This window comes from Athene cunicularia (genome assembly GCF_003259725.1).
Source record: "Athene cunicularia isolate RWA chromosome 24 unlocalized genomic scaffold, athCun1 chr24_part1, whole genome shotgun sequence".
In the NCBI taxonomy this organism is placed as follows: Eukaryota; Metazoa; Chordata; class Aves; order Strigiformes; family Strigidae; genus Athene; species Athene cunicularia.
The window spans coordinates 5,443,027-5,467,340 of NW_020799132.1; the positions used below are offsets into that span (position 1 = coordinate 5,443,027).

A 24,314-nucleotide genomic window follows, 5' to 3' on the forward strand; every position below is an offset into this window, starting at 1 on the left:
CTTATCTCCATACCTGAAGGAAACTGAATAGTTTTGAGAAGAGAAGATACCCGTGAAAAACCAAAGAGCTTCACTCAGAGAGATTAACAAGAGGCAACGCCTCACCTGCCACGCAGTGAGACAGGACGTGCACATCAGATGGCCACACGGTTCAATCTTCACATCCTTGTCATTTTCAGCACATATTTTACAGAGCTGAAACGTGGAGCCCATCTCGCAGTACAATTCATATTGTTCCTTAGGGAAAGACAGACAGACATGGTTGATACTGTAAAACAACAAGCACCCTTAGCCATAGCTACGAGGAACTCAACACAAGATTTGCAGGGGAAAAAAAAAAAAAATCTGAACGCAGTGCGAAGGAGAACAGAAGTTTGCAAAGATTTCACTATAATTTTATGTACTAGATATATCTGTCAGGCTCTGAAAAAAGAGGACTTCAAGTTACCCCAGACTGCCATTTAGGTGTCCCAAGGACAGCCTGGGAAAGCAGGGCTCAGGACACGTTGAATGGCACAAAAGCAGAATATTCTAAAATTTGGCAGAATATTCTAAAAAAAATGAATAAAAATCTTAAAATCTGTCAGCCCTGCATAAAACTTCATCTAACTTTTGCAGTCTCCTCTGCCCATCCCTATCATTCAAAGATTTCTGCAACTCCTGTAAAATACAATACATCAGCCTTAAAAACAAGTCTTGGGGATACCAAATGTGACAGAATTGTATAAACAGCTAAGGAGGCTAGAAATTAGGAAGGAAGAAAGCAAGTTTGATGGCACAGAATACTCTGCTCACCTGTGTGACTTTAATGTGGTCCTGAGGTGTGGGCTCACACAAGCCAGTCAAGTCAGGATTCTGATTCCGGCCATCGGGAAATAAATAACTGTAAGAAGTTGGGGAAAAAAAAGATCTCTCTCTCTATATGTGCATAGACACATATGCATACACACACAGGCACACACATAAAGGTTTCTTTTGGGGATGGTAGAGGAAAGAAAGAATGAGGGTGAGAAGCGAGGGGTGGGAATTCGAGGTATTCTGAACTGAAAAGATGTTTTGGAAGAATTTTACTATTGGACAAAACCCAAACATGTCATTCTTAAAAGTAAAAAGAAGCTTGTTTTCCCTCCCGGCAGCAATTTTTATTTTCACGAGGATGTTATGGTGCCAGACTACTCTTCTTAAATTATCCTGTAGTGAAACTGCAATATCCAGAGTAAGAAAACTGGTGCCATAATATCAGTCGCAGTGGCTCAAATTAAGGACTCGACTGGGAAAGAATCAATGACAAGGGAAACCCTGACGCACCCTTATCGTCGGCTACGGCAAAGGCCAGTCTAGCTCTCCAGTGCAAAAACCAGCCATCTGAGCACTCTCGAGTGTCAAAACAGTTCAGCAGATGAATTACTCCACTGACCTCAATGGGACTAGTCACACGACTGAACTGTTTTGTGTTGAATCAAGGTCTAAATAAAAGGGAAGAGCCCAGTGATACCGAAAAGGGCCTCAGCGATGTCAACAGCGATTGCTTGACCTCTGCAACGTGCTGCCTCTCCCGTGGAGTCGAGAATGTGTGATGAACCCAGAGGGTATGTTTTTCCCATTCAACTGACTTGAAGACCTCACCACAGGATTAACATTTATAAAACAAACAAAAAGGGCAAGAAACTTCGTTTTGATGAAGTTACTTACAAGCCTTCCCTGAAGCCATCAATCAGTGCTTGAAAAAGAGGTTTGTTGTGGGGGATTGTCTGAAGGATGTTCCCATCTGCAGTGACATAGCCAATGGCCCACTGACCGAGTCGTGTACAACTCAATCGGAAAATGTAACTAAAAACACACAAAGGAAAGGAAACTTCAGTTTGGACAGAAACAGACAGAAAAGATTAAATGTCAGGTAGGCAGCCTTTGTCTGGCTCTATCAAGACAGCAAATAAAAACTGGTGATTCCTCAATTTACCCCCAGGCAGATCAAAGGATAACCCTGCAATCTGATACGAAGTGAGAAAAGCATCCAAGCACTGGCCTTCAGGTGAAATTAAACTCAAGGTGAAATTAAACCCAGAATCCAGAGCAAGAAAAGTTAGCATCCTTAAAATCATTTGTTCCAAATCAACTTTAAAAAAAAAACCCAAACCAACAAAACCAACAATCAGACTACACGAGGTTTCCATTTTTAAAACCAGCGCAGAGCTACCCACATAGTAACAACCTCCAGGAATGAACACTTGGCCCTCCCTGCATAAAGAGAAATCCGTTAGCCCTGTTGCACCGGGCCAAGTTCTACCCAGAACATTGGGTAGCCCCAAACTGCCCAGGCCCACAGCCCCCCCAGAGGCAGGCGTCACCTCCCACAGCCTCTGCAGCGTGCTCAGCCCGCAGCATCACCTTGCATGCCCTGCCCAGCACGCTGCTTCTGCCAGAGCAAATACTGGTCAGGTGCTTGGCCAGTCCGGAGTTGGCTTCACATGTACACAGTAATTCTGGGAGCTGCAATCCATTCAGTTTTCGGTTTTATGCATATACATCAGAACGTTACGGGACTGATGGACACATTCCCTTACTCATGGTCCTAAGCAGCCCACCCTGTCGGCTCGCTCCGGCAGTGTCTGCCTCTGCAGTCTGCCCATGCCTGAGGGAGCTGTTGGGACAACCGGCGGGGTGGGCAGGAGAAAAATCACCACGCGGAGGATAATCTCCAAACACAGGGCAAGCTAGGGTTTTTCACAGTTTACGTTTCTGAGGAAGGAAGACAAAACCAAAATAAAGCCAATCTTCTCCTCAGACAGAGCAGTCATCAGAGACGTTAGCCAGAACGATCAAAAACGTCACTGCTGTCAAGCACTAACCTGCCAGGTTTGTGAATGAATTTCTGAAGCCGGGCTTTCACCTCATCATAGGTTAGGAATGCCATATAACCAGGATGAGTCACTGCTAGGCTATTCCAGTTCCTGAGCAAAGACGACCATGGCTATAGAAACAACAAAGAAATACATTAACCGTGCACTTCTGAAACGTATCGACACACAGAGTGTTCCTTAGCCAAAAGGATCAGTTAAAGAAGCAGGTTTCTTATCCATCATAGAGCCAGCAGAGGAACTAAAAGCCCCATCCATTCTCATAGAGCAGCCCTAGCATTTGAGTTTCCTTCAGTAGTGATAAAAACATCACCTAAGCCAATCCTTAATCAAAACTCCTTTAATAAATGCTAAGGGGGAAGTCACTGAGGTCACAAAAAGACAGCTCAAGAATAGCCGCCAATTTATGCTGCTTCTGCAGAAAAAATGACTCATTCCTGAGATAGGGATAAAGACGGGAGTTTAATAAGCTTATGCACAGAACCAGAAACCATGACTAGTCTGATCTCTAATACCAACTTCCTCCAGGGCCTCAGGAAAGTGACCTCCCCTCTCTGTCCTCAGCATCACTGTGCTTGTGACTGTTCCTTAACCACCTCACCTCACTTGGGTGTGGCAAAGATTACTAGCTAATCCAAGATTTGAACAACTAAACCAGCACATACATGTTAATTATTCCTTAAATATCATACAAAAAAAATAATAACAATCGTTCAAAAGCTCTCAATCCTGAGCAGGGCTTGTCTGTCTAAATCTCACCCATTTTTTTTTCCAAATTTCTCAATTTGTCTAAAAGAAGATATTAGCTCTCCCTAAGAATTTTGCACCTCTTGGAAACTGCAGCAACTCTTAACTTGCTCTTTATGTACTATAGTTGGAAAAAGTACTGAATGAGATCAGCTACATTGCAACACCGGACATGGGAATTTTTCATCTAGACATATCTTAATTACAACCCACCCTATCACATGGGAAAAGGCAAGTCAGAGCCAAAGAAGTAAGTGTTTGTTCTTGTACACGGCCAATTGCACCATCAGAAGCTGTGTTTTTGAGTTTAGCACTGACTGTGGGTTAGAATTTTACCTATTATTAGTAATCACTTCAGTAATACAGGTATTTCTCATGCCCAGAACACAGACATGCCCACAACATTCCGGCTGTGTCAGATCAAAAGCCAGGAAGCCCAAATTTCCATGTTCATGCTCCATCCTGAACAACCACCCCCCGCTCACCCCCCCTCTCCCCTCCGCTGGAAAATAAATCTGACAAGAAAGAAAAGGATGAGGAAAGACAGAGTGATAAACTAAGCTTCACATTTCCTGGCTTACAGAAGTTGTGTCAGAACTTCAGTCTAAAAGTGACCTTTGAAAGGGAAAAACTGATTCAGGAGAGGATACTGAACGTGCAGTTTATGTTTAGACAATTTTTACTTCTACAACCAGAAGTATCACACACATAATACAGGGTCCTAAGTATTACTAGAGGAGTTTAGAGGATGAAGGGCAAGACGACCAAATCCCTTACTGAATAAATAATGTTATTTTAGTGTGTAAAAATATAGTTTGTCCTGGGAAATGGGTCTAACGGGAAGCACTGAGACACATTTCAAGTGATACATATTCCTCAATTCTTACCTGAAAAAGTCGTGTGAAAATATCAAATTCAAATACTGAAATGTAGTCATTGCACGTCAAGTCAATCGTTGACTTCAAAGCCATGGCTTCCAGCCCTGAACTGATGGGATGCACTTCATGCAAGGCCTGACGGAAGCTCTTCCAAGGAACGATAGTCCTGGGGAAAACCAAACCACCTGTGAATGTGGGATGTCTGAAGACCACCACCATGTACATACCTTATACATTTTTTGGGGGGTGAGTATTCACCTCACCATAACGGAAGAGAGGAAAATCAAAATTAGCCACAAGAGATTTATTCATGTTGTACAAGGAGAGGATTTCTCGGTATTGCAGGAAATCAGCAGTCAAACGAACTTCAGACAATTTTTTCTGCATATGCAAAATTTTGGAATCTGAAGTCCAGCTCCGCTTTCTCCTTTCCCTTTTTCTGCAGCTTTATCGTGTCAAAGCTCGTATGTACCCTGGGCTGTACACAACCATACATTGAAAAGAATTTCATAGTTTTGCAGCTGGTAGAGAAGGAGTTAACAATAAGTCTTATAGTAGAGGTCTAGATAGTTTAAAAAAAGCTGCAAACAATTCTCTAAAGAAGGATTAACTGGAGAAGTAAGATAATCAGAAGCCAAAAGAGAGGCTCCTGTTTAAAGGAGTATTTTCCTTCTTTTAAATTATCAAGTGGAATAGAAACACAGAAAGAACATGCCTAGCTTCAGACAACTGTGTTATTCATGAGTAAATATATTATTGCTTTTTGTTCTGACAGCTACTAATTCAACTTTTTATGTGAAGTACCTTAGTTAGAAAGCAGTACCCAATTCCCTTAACTTTAATCCTCAAACCTCTACAGTTCATTTCGTCGGTGTTTTACTAGACACAAAAATTAAAACGGATGTTTCAACAGTTTGCACGCAAATATACATTGCACTTCACTTTCTCCTGCATTCGATCTTAAGAAAGCCATTAGGCAAAGTGACAAAAGTTCAGAGAAGCCAGAAGAAAGGTGACTTAAGTGATTGGAAAGACTAATTGGAGGATAAATTAAAGAGAATTTACTAATATTGGGGGCATGCTAACCTCTGGAAGAGGAAAGCAGATTATTTTGCACAGTTTGTGGAGCTCACATACAAATTAAGGAATCAAGCAGAGGAAAATTTAAGATGAATAATCAAGGGAAACTCTGACAAGAGTCTCCAAGGGAAAGTGGGGAAAGACCCATCACTTGACACATTTAAAACAAGACAGGACAAAGAACTGGGAATTACAGTGTAGGAACAATCCTGTATCTCATCCCAGAGAGCGGACCAAATGACTAGCAGGTCTCTCCCATCATTCATTTTTAACCTGACAAAGATCTTTCTGAACTGCAAACCAGAATCTTAAAAAAAAAAAAAAAAAAAAAGCATTTGTTCCCACATCTCTGGTTTTAAGCATAGTTAGAAACTTACTTTTCACCAAAAGCCTTTCTCCAAAATTCTGCAGCATCTGCCTTGGTGATCCGGAACGTGTCTCCTTGGAAAAGGCCATTTGGGAATATACCTTTGAGTTCTGCCAGCATGTGGCTGAATATCAGGGATAACTTTGTCAGGTTACGCCTACAAAGGACCACAAAACCAAAAGTTTCTTTTAGAAAAGACAGACGTGGTTTGGCACTCTGAACAAAACAAAAACAGTACCTACTTATTGCAATTCAAGCAGTATCCCAGCCTAGAAAACTCCTGTTTGGGACCACCTTTCAAGCATTTACCCACATTCAGAACACAACCATCACATATTTATCAGCAAGGTCTGTGTTTGTCAAGACATCTTCCACATGACTAACTTTGCACAATCTCTCTGAGGTGGGAAGATTCTTTCCAAGGCAAACGCAGCCCCCCAAGGAAATACGTTCCCAGAAAACGCCCCAAACCAATATTCCAACCTTACCTACTAAGCAACAACATAACCAGAGCCAAAACCTCATCAGACTCCTTTGCTCTTGGGTCTGAGAAGTCCTTAAGAGAGCACATAAAACTACTACAGCCCTAGACCATGTCAACTGAATGTCTTTCCAAGTCTCCAGAGGGTCCCAACACAGCAGATTCACTCAGAGATCTTCTAGCCAATAATAACAGGCCCAGCTCCCAAGGGAAGGTCAGAACACCAGCAGGTTTTTTCTGAAATGGTCATAATTTATGTGCAAAAGCTTGACGGTCAAGGTGCTCAACCATGTTGTGTTGAGTAATTATCCAACTTGTATTACAAATTAGTAGCCCAAGTACCTTCTCTGCCTGATAACACTCATGTATCAGAATCGCTCCAGTCTCTCAGGCTTTCTAAACTGGAGAGGGAAAGTTGGAGAAGAAGAGAAAAGATATTCTCTGCTTTGGATTTAGTCAATGTGCAAAAGATTTCCAGAAACAGAAGACAGGAGGACCCCAGCCCAGTCGAGAGGACACAGCAGCACAAGGAGCATTTTGGGGTACATGCTTCACAAGAAAGCAGCACTGGATTGGCGTCAAATTCCAGCAGTACAAACCGCAGCCCAGGACTGCTTTTCCCCTCCTTGTAGTCTTAGTGACTGTATTAAGGAGCTAAGTTCCACGCTATAACTGTGCTGTGCAGAAACAGAGCTAGCCTGGGTACCTTAAAGCATCGGTGCCTGTAGCAGTACAGGAATATCAAAGTAACAGTATTCCTACTTAGGAGGCAAACAGTAGCATTATTACACACTAGAGAGGTCACGTTCTACTCAAAGATGGAAAAAAAAAAAATTATTCACTAGTGGCACCTCTTTCTCTCATTCCTTTATCCAAATAAAGGATGACTCTCTTCTCCTCTACTCCATTACATTCTCCATCTGCTAGGAAAATGGAGTTCCTGAAAAGAGACAAGGGTATTTCTAGGCCAGAGGCTTTTTTTTTTTTTTTTCCACTCCCATATCACATGCTTGTAGGTAAAAGAAGGAACCAGCATCATGTGGGAAAGGACAACTGCTAAGTTATGTCCAACTGCCCAGAGCTGGTCAGAAGACTACATCAACCACCAAGGCACTGCACAGACTCAGTTATGACACTGAGCAACAAGTTATTTTGCAGACTTCAAGACACTGAACTATTCAGAGAGGGGCTAGAAGCATCCCCAGGCACACAGGATTTCCTTAATGCCTTGTTTTCCAAGCTCCCTGTGTGCCATCTCCCTGAAGACAGCTCTGTTTGGCAGCAAACTACGCTCGCCCTGGGTTTCAGCCTTTCACCAATTTCTAGTATCCTGGTTGGATTGTTTCCAATGACTTAATCTTGGACATTTTTCAGATACCACTTGCTCCAGACACACTATTCCTAGCTGAAGTACTTATCCTGTTAATCTGCCTGACTGCAGAACTGACCTACCAGATAGGTAACGGCCTTTAGGGCCTTTTGCAAAAATTCTCTGGACATTTGGGCTTGGGTATTCTAGCTCCGTATCATACTTTTTAAGAGTCTAAACTCAACTGCAGGTGACCTACTTTATTTGACATATATTCTATTATTTACTCCGCTCCACACGAGCCCTTCAGCTGTGCCATGATACAGTCTGGGTGGACTAGAAGGTAGACAAGGACTCAAAACTATAAATCTTCTTTGACAGTAGTTCTCCTCCCTTACCCTGATCTATTCAACTACATTTTAACCTGTGCCTCAGCAATGAAACCTGCTCAAAGTGTTTATAGAAGGTGCCAGCTATACAGCAAGGGATTCTGGCTTTTGCCATTTCCTACGCCTCCAATAACAACAGGTGCTCAAGTAAAACCCCCCCAGATGCTCTTCTATAGAGGCTGCTCTATTCAGCAGCTCTCTACTGGATGCATTACACATTTAAACCGTGTATTTTAAAGCAGTTATATGATTTGGGTGTTTGCTTCTATAAACAGACTGAAAAGCTTTGTCGTTCACCATCTTTGTCTCTTAACTGTCCCTCTACAGAGAGAGGCAGTTAAAGTGCCCTTGCCCTGCTGGGGTATCACAATTTGCAGTCAGCCTGCTTTTGCGGTTTTGTTACACCTTTGGAGTGCTACTGTAATGCCTCAACTTCTCTTAGGAAGGTTTATAGAGCATGTCTTAAAAAAAAAAACTATAGAGGACAGATAACTGCATGTAGGAAAAACTAAGCTGTAGCAGAACTGCAAAGTACTGGCTTCCCGTGGGGTCACAGACACATTTATGAAGCTCAGTGGCTCAGAATGTGTGGATACACAGAGAAGCTGCAGTAGTACAAAGCAAGGCTGTTACCTTATCAGTAGCATCAGTTTACGTATCTCCCCCCCTCCTTGCCCCGTGTTAAGTAATTCAAAGTTGCATGTTCCTCTTTCCAGCAGCAGATAAACGACTTTCCATTTCCCAGGGAAAGGTTCAGGTTGAGGCACAGCCACTGGCTAATCCTACAGAAAAGATAATTTAACTGTACACTCACACCCCCCAGGGACATCCCTCCCGAGGGTAAGTCCCCACACCACGTCCCTGCAATACCTCTGGTTGACAAACACTAGGAAAAATTGCAAACCAGCGGTTCCCCAAGTCATGTTCTGAAAGTCCTCACTTCCATAAAATGACAGAAAAAAGGCCAGTTTATAGCAGCATAAGGAAAAAAAACCACACCATGCTATCATCAATCATTTAATCCATCTAAAACTCAAGCAAAAAAGATAGTATTTGTTTTTATTAAGTTCATAAAAATGGAGGCTTGAGCAAAAATTAGTTTTGTTACACTAACATGGAAGTAACAGGTAGGAATTAAATTCTGAATAATTTCCCCGAAGGGTTAGCATGGAGTATTTGTGTGCAGTCCCACGCAGGTGAAGTGGCATCTCACAGCAATGCATTAACACCCGGTGACTAGAAAACCAGCAATCCGAAAGCTGTTAAGGTATACGGCACAAGCCAGCACTCTCACCACTTGAAAAATCATGTCCTATTTGTGGAAAAAAAAAAATTAAAAAAAAATCATCTAAGCATGCTTGAACCTAGAGTATGCAACATTTGGTAGACAGAAGGAAAGTCATTTCAGGTGTACGCTCTCCTCTTGCTGCCCATGACTGAAAATTTGGGGATGATCATGCAAGCACACTTACCCGTTTCTGCCCCTCCGATAAGAAGCTAAGTGAACAAGTGCAGGGTTTAAACAAAGCAACGGTTAACTGGGTCCAGTTGCTCAACACTTCTGCTCCCTCAGCTGAGTTGCAGGAAGTGCTCGCACCCAGCTGAGCACATCATTTCAGCAAGAGAATTTCTACAGGCTTAAAGAGGGATAAACAAATGATTTTACAGACACGCGTCGAAGTCCTGCTGCCAAAATAGTTTCCAATATCTGAAAATCTGCAATTCTTAAGGTTATCATAATTTTTTAGAAATATTCAGCTCTATCTCAGGTGACAGAAAACCGCAGGAAATTAATATCAACTGCAGAATATTTTGTTAGTAACTAGCTTTTATACAGCAAGTAGTTACCAATCCTGTGCTAAAAGGACAAACAGGTTTTTTTTCCAAGAGTGCACTCCTTTATTTTAACATGTGAAGTTATGCAGTTTTAAATTAACAGACCAAATAAAGGCTTGCGATTACAGTGAACATTTTTATGAGCAGATCAAAGTTTAGTGATTACGACTGTATTTTATTTTTAGTTGCATCAGCAACTGTCCTCATCTCCATTGCTTCAACTGTTCTCCCTGAGAAAGGGTGATATTTTCAAAGGACACTTACGTGACTGAGAGCAGAGGTTCACAAATATTTTTGGCTATAGACCTCCAGCAGTCTTTCACGTTTCTTATATGATGGCCCTTTTACCAACTTTTAGCTAAAAACGGGAACGAACACAAAAACTGTTACCAAGAGCTGCACAAGAGGTATGCCAGCCACAGTTTGGGAATCACCGACTTAGGCACTTAAACCCCGCTAACAGTCAGTGGAATTTAAACGCTTGTTACATCAGCACTTCTGAAAACGTGACCCAGGGACCACAGGCCATGTCAGGTGGCTCTCCTCACTGCAGCTGAGCCGGGAGCAACACCTGTACCGGCTTCAAAGAACCGCAGGACGTTTCTCTTCGGTGGTTACGTCCAGGGGCAGAGCAACAGCTACAGTTCAGGCAGGATCTCGTGTTCCTGTGAGCGCTTTCACATCTACGCGCGAAGTATTCAGCTTCGTATTGTTAGACAGTGAATCAACAACAGTAAAAGTGAAAGCTTAGAAAGACAAATATTTTTCCACTCTATACAGTAACCAAATATTTTGCTAAGACACACCTGCAGCTCCAGCACGCAGGCATTATTCCTTCCACACGTTGTTAACAGAGCTATTTCTTTAATAACACAGAAAAAAACATCACCAGAGCCTGTTTAGCTGCAATTATACTCGACTGGAAAACTACGCTATCTTGACACTGACAGAGCTCTAAAGATGCAGGTCTCAAGCAACCATTTTGGGGAACAAACAAACAAAAAAAATAAATCAGCATGAAGCAAGACTTTCTTCAGTTACCCAAGTGCTCATTAATCAGCGGGTTCCCCAAGGCCAAGGCCAGCCCTGCCGGCAGCTCTGCGAGCCGAACAGGCATGTTCCTTCATCCTCCCTCCTCCGTGCCCCCTCTGCTGTGGTTGTGCTACTTCCTTCCTGCTTCATGCCTGCTTCTGCTCCACACATCTTAGCGGAAGCCAAAAGGTCGAGCAGGCACTTCCATTTGCAGCAGTTCTTTGCTGCAGCCCCTCCACCCGCCGGCCCCCAGCTGGGTTTTCTGGTGCTGTTGCCTCCCCCAGACCTATCACAGATTTTTTTTTTTTTTTAAATTTTATTTTCCAGTTTCCTGTTTGCTGGACAAAAGCGTTTTTCCACCACGTAGGCTCAGCCTTGCAAAGAGCATTAACGGCAGGCAAGGGTTTTAATGAGAGCGTTGCCTCTTTCAGCTGCCTCGACACCATTAGTTAAAATTAATTCACGTTACAAAGTCATACAGCACCTCATGTGCTTCATGACTAGAATGCCTTCTTACCTCAAGGCAGTGTTAACGTAGCACTACCCTTTCTGCCACTGCCAGCTAGAATTTTTTTTATTTTATTACAGTATATCTCAACTACTTCACAGCTAGCCAACTGACAGAGCGTAATTTTGGTTCCTCACAAGCAGCAAAGACCGCTCCACCGGCTGATTTAGTCACAAAGTTGTGCTCACATGCCACAATTTGACATTGACTGTCACGTCTGGAAAGCTCGTTCTGTTGAAAGCATGCTATGAACACGGCTGTGCGGAGGAATCGAGAGCTGTAACACAAGAAAACCAACAAATGCTTCGCTTCTCTGAAGTTATTGTGTGTATTTCTTACGTACCGCCAAATTTTCAACAGGATTTTTGTATCTGCGCTCTCACTGACTTCAGCCACGCTTGTGAACACTGGGTTTTCACAAGGAACATTCGGCCTCTCCAAGAAGAGGCTGCATTTCACAAAGACTCTTCATGGGAAGCTAAGGCAAACACAGCCACACCTCCACCTTGGCCCCAAAACAAAATTAAGCTGAACGTGACTCAACTGACTTCATTTCAACATGTTTTCAAGAAAATGATTTCATAAAATCAGCGCCAAGCCAGCTAAAAAAAAAAATTAAAAAAAAAAAATCACACATCAACAATGAAGATTCAAGAGGGTAAAAGGAATTCAAAACAGGGGACCTAAGTTACTGCAAAACCGTATTATTCAAAACTCAGGAGAAGGCATTCTACATTTCAACTTGGCTGTTAAAAGGGGGATGACCCAAAAGGGCATCTCAACAAGAAATGCAATCTCAGTATGCTGGAAGAATTACTTCAAAGCATTTTTTTAAAAAGTCTAGCTATTTATTCTAATGGAAGATTAAAGGAAAAAGCATTACAGAGGACGTGGGAGCATCTGACACTTTAGCACTAAACTCACTGACTGAAAGCTCCTAGAACAGATGACGTGGTTTCTAATTGCTTCTGTCCTCACAGAATTGCACAACACGTTCACCCAGGACAACTCAGATGCACCACTTCTTCTCTTCGGAAACTGTGCGTTTATTTAGTGAAAGAATTACAAACTGATGGCTTGGAAAGGAGACCATTGCTCAGCTAAACTGAGGGAAAACACACTCTAAATCACTGCACTATTATTCAGTACTACTGCTGAAAACTTTTATTTTTTTTTAAGCAACTCACAGTCCAAAACAGTTTCTGTGGTATCACAATTTCACGTCTCCAGTGACTCTCCATCTAAGTTTGACATGCAGAGCTGCAAGCACAGTATCATCATTTCGCTAGCTGAGCAATTAACGCTTGCTTTTCTGTAAATCACACCTCAACAACCCTACTGATGGATGAGACTTAAATCCAGACTTTGATACTCTTCTGAATATGAGATCATATTAAATTTAAAAAAAAAAAAAAAGATATTTTACCTCATTTTACAGGTGAGACACCTTGAAGGCAGAAAGAGCAAGTGCTGGAAAATTAGAATTACAACTAAGGAATTTCTAATTCCTTATCACATGCTCATTATTGCATTAGTACTTACTAAGTACTACTGCAAGAAACCATAACTAAGGAAATACAAATTTCCTGCCCTCTCACTTCTGGGGTTACCTTGGAATTACACACTTACCACCAGATTAGGTTTAGGTGACAGGGTTAGCATCCATAACAGGTAAATGCAAGCTCCTGTACTTAAGAAAAAAAAAAAAAAACACCCCAAAACCACAGTTCTTGGGCCCTGCAAACAGCCAAACTTCCCCCCCCCCCATTTGGTATATAGATTTAACAGCTAAAAAAAACCCCAACGACCGCCTCTTTTAAGGAGTCTCCAACATCTAACACGTACCTTTCAGAAACCAAAGTGGTGTGAGGTTATCACACGACACATTTTTCAGAGGTTACAAACTATGCACCAGACAGGAGCAGTTCGACCCAATTTCAGCACAGGCGGCTGCTCCTGGTTCCAGAAAGAACAACTGTATCCTCCCACCACACCAGCAAGAAGTTCTCTGCATGCTCTTCATGTTAACCTCAAACTCCAGCCTATGCACAGAAGCAGTAAGTGGAAATGCTTGAGGTGATCCCAAGATGTCTTTTATAACCCTGAGACAGCTTCAGAGTCCTCTACACACAGTAATCACTGGTAAAAATAGAAACAGCGGAACTACTTTCAACAAAACTTGCAACACAGGAAGTGAATGAAATTCCATTTAACTATTCCCGGCTCAGCAGAAGTCACCTTACCAAGTTATGCTGGGCCACTGCTCTAACATTTAAAGTATTTCCACAGGACAACTGATCTAGCAGAGTAACAGCAAGCCAGGCATTTTAGAATCAGCGATTAGTTGTTTGTTCTGTAGAGTTTTACAGCATAAGCTGATGCTGTACTGGGTTTGTAGACAAGCTCACCCTGGTACCCTTTGGAAAAAAGGGAATAAACACGTTTATCACCTCTTGTTAAGACAAGGTTTGGCTCCAAACATGCTTTTTCCAGTTACAGAACTACAGGTTTCACTGTTTCATCCTTTGCAGAGCTATGCAACCACCTGGTTAGCTCTGCAACTTCAAAACTTCACTTCCTAAAAGAGTAAAATGGGAATGGGAACACATAAAGCACAGGACCTGGGTATTTGTGTCCATTCCAGGTCTAATCCCAGTTCCAGCACATACTCTCAAGAGCAGGTTTGAATAAACCAAACTCAGGTTAGCACTACTCACTGCTTCTCTGCGGAGGAGCTGGTCTGCGTCAGCGCATGCCCCGGGTGGCGGCGCACCGCCAGCTCCTGCACCGAACACACACCCACCTGCAGCTGGAAGCGGCACTGCCGAGTGCGTAACGCGCCGCACCAGAGCTGGCCCCCCCAGAACCAAAGCAGAAATGACCCCAACCACCCCCTGAGGCTCTTACTGTTTAATATCGGCAGCAAATCTGTGTACAACGGTTGTGACTGCTGTGAAGCTTTCTTTCTACTCCTTACCCCTTCTTCACTAATTAATTTTCTACAGCCAAAAATGCAATAGTTAACTAGTGAAAGGCATTCTCTGCATGCAGTATTTCTTTCCATTCTAATTTTTTTTTTTTTTAAATGGTACCAGTTGTAGCTTTAAAGCAGCAAGAAATTCTAGAGGCTAATTCCTTTATCAGTACTTTCACATTACAGGACAGAAATATTACCCAAAACATACACGTTGCCTTCTGAATCCTGGCGCTTTTCAACTTCGATATGCTTAAATACCTTGAGTTTGGTGAGTAGAGCGTGCCAGTTTAAAGTGTCCCACAGAATATACTGTGGACCACAAAACTTTGGCATACTCATATTGTTATAAAACCGGAGGCGACTGACCTGAAGCTGAAAGGCCACCAGTCCACCCTGCTGACCAGAAGCACCAACCTACTGACCTCTAAAGGATCTGCGCTTCTCATCCTAGGCACAAATGCTAGCGGTGTATTTTTAACAAGCTAGATTTCTTTCAATGCTAAGCAGCTAAAAATCCATTTATTTTTCTGGATTTAAATATTACAGATAGCACTTCAAGGAGAAAATTCATTGGATATGATTAATGGTTTTTAAAGAGCTCAACGTCTACGCAGAGGATTGACAAGATAATGGATAACCTCTCACCTAGGTAACAGATTAATTATTTTACCAGATTCAAGGAACTACACAGCAAAACTTGCTGCTCAAAGCAACACTACACGTTATACTTGTATTTGGGCTCTCTGCACTGGAGTCAAAATTTACATTTCAGGGGCTACTTGCTACAGTTAAAAGGGTAAAACAAAGCACAACAGCCCTGTTTCCAAATCGAGGAAGACTTTGTAGCTCCCACTTGATCTTCAGCCACCTTCCAAACTGTCCTGAGTATCACAAGGCCACTGAGGGATTCCTTGGCAGAAGGGTCTGTAAGCTCCACTGCTTCATTCCCAACTCACATCCTGTCAAAATACTAAACCCGAGGTACAAGATACTTTGCAACATACATACCCCAGTATAACCTACAACCCTGACATACATTTTGGTTTGGGTTGGTTCTTTTTTCCCCCCCCCCAAGCTTCAGACTAGATTGCAGCAAAGGGCAGTACTTGCCCATAGCCGACCTGCTGAGTAGTCTGACAGCAGATCTCCATTTCTCCCTCACCCCGTTCTCACTTACCATGACCAATTTCTCCTCTCTAGTAATGTCACAGCCCTTTCTACAAGTGGGTGGCAGTCAGGGAGTCACATTACCTGAGCTGGCTGCGGGTGGCACATAACCGAGTGCCATCCAATCCACCTTCCGGAGATGGAAACAGGGCAAAGCCAGCAAGCTCACAAAGAACACCACCAAAGGCACTGCTTCAAATTGCTGGGCAGCACCTGGCCTAATTTTGTACCTTCTAAACAAGCTACGTGAGTTTTTGACACTGTCTTATAGTTCGGAAGAGCTTTCACACACCAAAACACAACCTCTTTTCCAGCTGAAAGGGCCATGACTGCAGACTTCCTCCAATCAACAGAAACCCAAAACGTGGTATCTCAGCCCTGAATACACAAGTCAAGCACCCAAGAAACACAAAAGCGTTGACAAGTAGCACGAACATGGTTTTTGCCAGCATTGAGAAATTTATCCACATTTCAAATGATGATTATCACAAACTAACACACCTGCACTTCCATCCACAAGATCAAGAGTCAGTCTTCCATAAAACTCCACAATTTTACAGGCTCCAAAGAGCAAAGATTAATAAAAATTTTACATCCTTATTATGCCATAATCTGAAATCTTACATTTGTCCATAAATTGATTTTCAAAGACAGTGGTCCAATTTTTGCCAGAAAGAAAACTAAATACAAGCTTATAACAATTTTCCAAATGTTACTTAAGTTCCACAACTATCACCTAAACTACCAATTTAAAGCCAAATTAAAAAGAAATAATTCACATTCCTCTCTCCAACAACATTTAAATGATAATGAATTTCTTCTTGGGTAATAAGCAGTTAGTTAGTGTTCATATGCTGGAGCCTGGCAAGGAAACCTTTCTTGTGGGCAGCTTTGGAGCCTGTTCTTTTCTTTAAGATGCTCTAATTTAAATGCAGATGTAGACTTCACACTAGTGGGTTTTGTTAAAAAAAAAAAGTCTTAGCTGTATTAGAAGGAAGTGACAGAAAGAGGACTCACACACACCATGCACCATTTAAGTTCCACATTTTATACTATCTTTTTCAGGGGACAGGACTGTGTACAACCATTCTAAAATATGAGATTAGAGCATTAACACACCCCACACACACACACATATCCCCCCCCCCATCCCCAGAGAGAGCTTTTCTGGTTCATGGCTTCACATAAAGTGTTTTCCAACTTATTTCTCTATAAAAGTCATTTCCAGTAGACATTAAATATCTGTAGCTTTTTCCTGTGTAAATTAGTAAGTCTTCACTTTAGAGCCGGAGAAAAATATTAAATCCTGCTGAGCCAGCATCCCTTCAAGCTATTGTCAGAAACACAACAGTTAAATACAGACTAGCATCCCAAACATTTCTTTTTTTTGCAATATGGAGAGGGTTTATGATATTCTCTGCCTAATCCCATTTTCTCCTCTGCTGATACGTTAATTTTGTTCACCCAGTTTAACATTTTCTTTTCCAAAGTATTCAAGTTGAACTAGTAAATTGACTTGTGCTGTTTTTTAAACATCCAGTCCACATCCCGAGTAATGACTTCTCCTCAGCCTTTCACCTAACCCCCACCCTCCAGCTTACATAACTGCAGTCTAATGCGGAAACACTTGCAGTGGTCTGGTTTTATTTGGCAAATAAATTTTCTGAGTTTTCCCCTCAAAACAGACTGTTTTAACAAAATCTGTAAATTTGATTCACTGGTGAAAAATAAGACTTCTCAGCCTAATTCAGACTTTCCCAACTAACAGACAACTCCTATGACTGTCTACTGATCAGCAAGCTATTCTTCTGTCCTGCCATGGGATGTATAATCTATTCAGACAACTGCAAAAAAGCTGCTGCGATGAGTAATTTATGTAGTGGGGAAAGCTGATGAGTGACAGCTCCTCCATGCAAGTAAGAGGTGTGCAGAAGTAAAAGCTTTCTGCAGTAGAAACAAAAGATATTCCTACCTAACCACTGAGCCTCTAAATTAAACTGAAATCAAGAGTTTAGGCGAGTTCAGCGTGTTCAGAGCAGTTATGGCATCGGCATTAACGGCGCTATCAAATCATCACATCGCAGGAAAAAATACGTATGTTTAACCAGCTTTTGTTAGCACTGGTTAAAAAGTAAACTCAAGAAATTCACAACATTTACAGGATCAGAGAAGTCACACCGCAGGCAGCACAGCAAGCTACTGGGTGCTGAGCAGGTGTGCCCCTCTCCTCTGCATACAGACCTGCTAAATACCCTCCACAGAACTTCTCTTATTCCACTGTTTCAGCTATATAAGCTGCCAAGTTCACCTCAGAGTGGTGTTTTTTCGTGGTGTTTTTAAAATTTCAAGCGACAAGTCTTAAAATGCCTTTTGCATTAGAAAGCACAAGTGGATTTATAAAGAACAGGAACCAACAGCTTTGGAAATGTGTGTAGCCTCAAGAACACCTGTAATTACTGCAGCACAGCCAAGCAGTTATTGAATGCCTTACCTTTACCTTGCTGCAAGCATATGACAAAACATCCAGTGATTAACTCTTGAAATAATATTCGATTCCAATATCAAAGCCTGCAGATGTTACCATTTTTTTCTACCAGATGACAAAATACATGTCTTAGAGGCAAACCTACCTATTAGCAAGGACAACCTAAATAAGCTCTTGAACTGTCAAAACTCAGAGGAGTCATGACAATATCCCCATGAAAAAAAAACCCACACCCTCCTCAGAAGTCACCCAGTTGAACTTCAGCTACTTGCTGAAACTCAAGTCTTTAAACAGTAACTAGAAGTTGTTGTATGTACTTATTAGTCAGGAAGTGCACACTTCAGAAGCACCCTCAACAGCATTAATTTTTAAACGGATATGGAAGTGACCTAAAGCAGAATTTAAACAGCATCGTTAAAGCTCTCCTAATAATATGAGTTCTCCTCACAGAAAAATCGCAGCGTGATTTTATGCAAGAGTAACAATTTCATCTGACTGACGATCAAAACCGCAGTGTTTCAGAGACAAAACAGCCGTTACAGTCCTAAGAAAAGAAAGGAAGCCATGGAGTGTGCACAGCGTTGGACGTCGCACTAACTGCGGTGTGAGCCACAACAGGAGGATGCTTTCAGCAGGCTGGCGGTTAAGGTATGACACAGGAGAGCCGCGTTCGCTTTTAACAGCTCTGTCACTGCAACTCGTTTAAAAACTGAAGGAACAAACACTCACCCACATCCGTAAGCACTGCGAGTGTTTGCACACCCTCTACTAACGCTGTTCACAGCACCTCTGCTCCTCTACTAGCTTGAAAGGCAGAGAATACATCATGGCGTGTGCTCTCTTCACAAACACACCTTTAAATGCTCACTATTTTGTACTACTGGATTTTAAACTGCCTGCCTTACAGCCAAACCCAAACAGCATCCATATTAAACTCCCACACAGTCTACTCTAAACATCCACGGCACCCTGTAGCGGAGCACCCGGTGACACACATCTCGTGGCTATTAGGAACTCTCAACGCAGCACAAGCAGCTACAAGACACGGTGCTCTCCGCAGCTGTGCTTCGATTCTGCCTCAGTCCACCTTGGATGAACACACTGGAGAATCTCTAAACAAAAAGTTTGAGAAGAAATACACAAAGAGAAATTTAGAAAGAATAAAACCAGAAGGTTGATGCTCAAGCGTTCAAGACCGCTCTGATCCTACAAACTAAGGGTGACTTCAGTCATTTCTAACTCCCGGTTTGTTTGCTGGTAGCAAACACCTGCACAGCTTTCACGCTAGTTATGCAAATGTCAAAACAGGGCATTTGCTCTCCATCAAGAGACATTTGGGGGAGGAAAACAAGAGCATACAGAACAGGAAACAAAATGAATGCTAAATCTGGAAGACAGGAAGAAGGAAGCTTCAAGAACAACAGGGGAAAAAAAAAAAAAAGGGCAGAAAAAGTCAAGACAAAAGGATTATTCAGTACACCAGATTAGATTTTTAAAGGCATGCTTCCAAAACACTGCAGACTAACATTAGCCACAAACTTGCATGAGATCAAGAGCAAACCAGATTTTTTTTTTTTATAATATATATACATACATATACACACACTGCCTTGAGCCTATTTCCAGCGAGTACCAGATTCAGGTTATATTTGTTTCCTTCACACACTGCTGACAATCTCTCAGAAAGCTTCTCCCACACTTCAAATATTTGAATTTATTACTTCTTACAAAAGAAAACAATTAATCTTTTTCTTCAACTCGTAAAAAGGTGGGAAAATTTCTTAGGGTTATTCACCTTGAATTACTATACACATTTTAAAATCAAGAGGTATATTTATAGCAAAACCCCATTTAACTAAAATTCCAGATGAAACAAATTGCACTTCAAGCAATCAGGTTCCAAAAGCTTGCACGGCCACAACGGCTGATGCATTTAACAGCGTCACTTCAGCGTTAGCTGCACTCAAAGTGCCGCTCTTTGTGCGGATCTCTCTTGAACCGATACACAAATCATACACACCGAGTGCTCTAACCTCTTTCTTTTCCATGCCAAATCAGAGAACTGAGAAAGTCACCGTGCTCAGCATCAGGAAAGCAGCGTCTGATATTTCCCCTTTATGATACAACAGAATCCGCTGCTTCAAGCAATGGCAGCTGTAACGCGACCAGCCGGGATGTGACTCTGCTTTTATATTTACAAGTCTCACCACAGTTGCTGCCCTGGTAAGCTGTTTATTCATTAATGGTACAATTAGCGATTCCCCAAAGACTCCCAGCACCGCTGGGAGAAAGCAAGCCTCTACTGGAATCCCATCTAACAACAAGGATTTCCCCCACCCCCTTTTGTCAATTAGTTTGACTACAAACTGACTAGGATGATTAACTTCGTGGAATTATTTCTCTTTGCTTCTCTCTGAAAAAAAAAAAAACCACATGGGACTGGAGGTCCCTTGTTGGGACTTTTGATTGACGTAGCCATCATTCACTCGTCGGATGTTCCGTATTTATCACGGACAGATGACAACACACGCACAGTTAACTGGAAGGATACCACAGAAATTTTAAAGGGTTTCATATACCCCTTTTAAGCCTACTTCTGGTGGCAATAGTACATGTTCTAGAAAATAACATCAATTCTGTTATATGGGAGCAACACACAAAATTATTTTCAAGATAAAATATTTTAAGAGCAAGCCGCTGCAGCGTAAAAATCACTCAGTCTTGAATGATAATCCATGTTGTTTATATCTCCAAGGGTGAGACGAGAAAACGTCCAGTTCCAGCAGAAAATTCAGAGATTAATTTTAATCAGTTTAATCAATTTATTCACAGCAAAAAGCGTTTTTCATACTACTGGTCATTTTGATCCGACTGAAGGCTAAAGAAGTGCAATTTTCTATTAAGTGTCACGTCATCCTCAAAACTTCTCAGGCTAATGAACTCTTTTCTCCCCTTACTTGTCACATCCATTATTGCCTCGAACAGTTTCGGAAAATTCCAGCTAGCAGCATCTCCCACACCCCATTTCTCACCTTGCAAGGAGTCAATTCTGCCTGTAACAACCCCATTCTCTCAAGGCAGATATAATATTACATCTATCTTTTGAGCTCACACATTCCATCAAGCCCAATTCCTGAAGGCCTCATACAACAGATAACCAAATATCTAAAAGCAGCAAGCGTACCCCATGAAGATGCCATATTTACACTCCCCAAATCCTGTCTCAGACTCTAAGGGCCAGTTTTATCTCACAAAGAAACAACGCTAAACAACAATGCAGGAAAAAACTTCCATTTCTTAATTCATTCTTCCACACCGTTGGTGAAAAATAAAAACAGCATTAAAAACGCCTTCTGGAGCTACTATCACAGTCTTCTGTTGATGTTGAATATTACAGAATACGCCTCAGAGTTCAATATAATACCAGAAACATGTGCCAACACTTCTCCACACACCCACATCCCTCCCCCTGTCCACTCCCCCCCGCAACTAATTCAAGCAAGTAGTTGCCGGGGTGTTAACCACATATTCTCCCCAGAGCAATTATGTTCAGCCACTGAGTGGTTATTACTTTTTTCCACTGGTTGTTTCTTTTTTTTTTTTTCTGGGTTTTGGGTTTTTTTTTTGGTTGGTTGCTTTTCTTAATCCGGCACCTACTCCAAAATCCTGAAATGAGTTTAGAGTTACAAATGTATGCTGTATGTCTGTTAGAGCTGCTGCTAAGATGCGTTAGGAATTGCTGTTCACCTTGAAGATGTCCCTTGCTCTCAGCTATGCCTTCTGAACAGAACGAAAGAAGAGTTCACAAGCGTGGTCCCCTCATCTACCTTAAACATGAAGTTTCCAAGATATGAAAGTTACGGGGTTTTAGTAAGATGTTTCATTTCCACAAAACGAGGATGTTTCTCCCCCACCACCAGAAATACTGAGCAGTTTGTTTCCAGAAAAAGGAAGAGTTCTGTAAAGCCTCAGGACAAATTACAACAAGTTTTAGTCTGTTTTGCTATGTAACAAAATACTCTATTGTTTCCCGAAATTGCGAGAAAAGTCATTCCGAACCGTACCATCCTCTCTCACAAGGCATTTTCTATGTGAGAATGCAAAATGCTGCAAAATCTTTTCATAGCAGACTTTATTATTTATGTTAACCTAGCATACCTGAACTACACAACAACTAAGGCTCTACAGGCTCTGAGCACTTAACCTGTTCACAGATTTCAATGTATCCAAGTATAGTTTACTTGAAACTCTACACCTATGACTTTTAAATCTCTTCAAAGTCTGTTTCCATGTACAGACAACACATCAACCAGCAGACATTCATTCAAGCTCTTATTCACTAGAGCAAAATTATAAATATTTGAAAACATTTCTCCCCGTTACCTAGGCTGAGAGTTCTCCTCATACATCCGCTCTTTCCCTTCCTTGAAAAGGCTGATGGTCTGCTTCGTTTTCTTCATCAAGTTCTCCATGAAGACACGGAAATACTCGTTTTCTCCTAGGGTCTCCATCTTCCCCTCATAGCGCGACAGGATGGTTCGTAGATGCTGGTAGGTATCAGGGAGCAGATCGAGGATATAGGGTGGGCTGTTCTTCAATGCCAGCTTTGGGTTCTGACACAAACGCACCACCTACGGTTAATGAAGAAAATACCACCTTGAAAATTTAAAGCTAGCAACTTGTGATCAGCGACTTAAACACCATTCAGTGTTAGTTACAAACACAATACAATGAAGCGTTCGCTCTCCACAAACCCCATTCGTTACTCAAGTCAAGATAGGGAGCCCAGCCACCGTAAAAGAATTGAGTTTATGCACCAAACGGCACGCGGACTGACAAAACTCCCAACACACATACAATTATATTTCGTGAGGCTGCGTTTCACCTCAAGTGCATTTTCAAAAACAAAGTTCAAGAAAATTCACTATGGAGTTTGCAAATGGCAAGGATGTAACTTAACCACGTATGCGTCTAGTACTTCCTGATGCATTTCAGACTCTGAACGTGCCCACAGGCAGACCTTTACCCATCTAGCTGCCCTGATTTTGGCTGCAAATGTGACTCTTCACACTGACCCATATATCTGGGACGACAAATAAGCCCACAGAGGAAGTGCCACTGTTACAGATACGACTGATGCTAGTGAGTGTTCCCAAGTTCAAAGTTTTCTGAAGGCAACAGTGGTGGAAGAATCTCCTTTTCTTCCTCCTTCAGTACATACAGCAAGTAAGAGGAACAACAGCTTTTATGGATAATGACGACTATCAAGAAAAAAAAGAATGCAAAGGAATTTTTCTGTACAAGAACGAGAAATAAGCTGTAGCATAATAGATACGGTAGGAGAAGTCTGGATAAAAGTTTAGTTCGCAAGAACTTGTGTCCCCAGTTATGCATCAACTTTGCTTCTCTAACTTCTCTTAGATGAATCTCATAACAAAACTAGATTATTCACAATAATTTCTGTGGGTTTGGGGTTTTTTTTTTCTTTCTTTAATAACGCCACATCCATAGTAACACTAGTAATTACATTAAAAGATAATCAGATGACTTCAACCTGTCTTCTGCTTGGCACACAACTAAACATCTCATTGTTTCTCCTTCCAAGCCACATGTGATCTTATTTGTATTTTTAGCAGCAAGCTCACATATTCTCAAAGTTAAGAGCTTGACCCTATCAACCCAAATTTTTGCCATCTATAGTAAGTTTATTGGTTCGTCGATAAAATAATTTTAGGCACTTTTGCATCATGTAGTTAAGGCACAAGCGGCGAGTAGAATATGCCCGTTCAGAATTTGCAAGCAATACAACTGTTATACCTGTACACAAACAAACCAGAATTCAAGCTCAACTTAATATAGGTCTTTAACATACAGGAGCTAAGAGCTTACATGCCAAAAGCTCATGATAATGTTTATGTGATAGGAGAGGATATAGGAAGCCACTTCACCATCCACCGTAGCTAAAATTTCCCATTATCCGAGAGAATGATAGGGAGAGTTAATGGCAAAGTGGCAATTCGAAAAATTAGCAGTGCACAGTCAGTTATAAAAAGAGCTGAAACTCTAGAGTGATGCCAGTTTCAGATGAACTTTAAAAGCTAAGGACCAGCAGCTGGGATAGTCTTACTGCTGTCTTGCTGGCTAACAGCTTCCATCTTCTTCAATTTACATCAAACTTGAGAAGGCGGCCGGTACAAAAC

General features: G+C 41.7%; 1 protein-coding gene across 1 annotated transcript in view; it reads right to left on the bottom strand.

The window, feature by feature from the left end:
* Positions 1-24,314, bottom strand: part of CBL (Cbl proto-oncogene) — a 58,287-nt gene that overhangs the window by 13,857 nt on the left and 20,116 nt on the right. The window contains exons 4-10 of the mRNA XM_026863669.1: positions 22,498-22,747; positions 5,941-6,087; positions 4,493-4,649; positions 2,850-2,971; positions 1,693-1,830; positions 796-883; positions 106-237 (exon numbers count right to left, since the gene is read on the bottom strand). Of these exons, the coding sequence (XP_026719470.1) occupies positions 106-237; positions 796-883; positions 1,693-1,830; positions 2,850-2,971; positions 4,493-4,649; positions 5,941-6,087; positions 22,498-22,747 (1,034 nt within the window). The remainder of the gene's footprint in view (positions 1-105; positions 238-795; positions 884-1,692; positions 1,831-2,849; positions 2,972-4,492; positions 4,650-5,940; positions 6,088-22,497; positions 22,748-24,314) is intronic.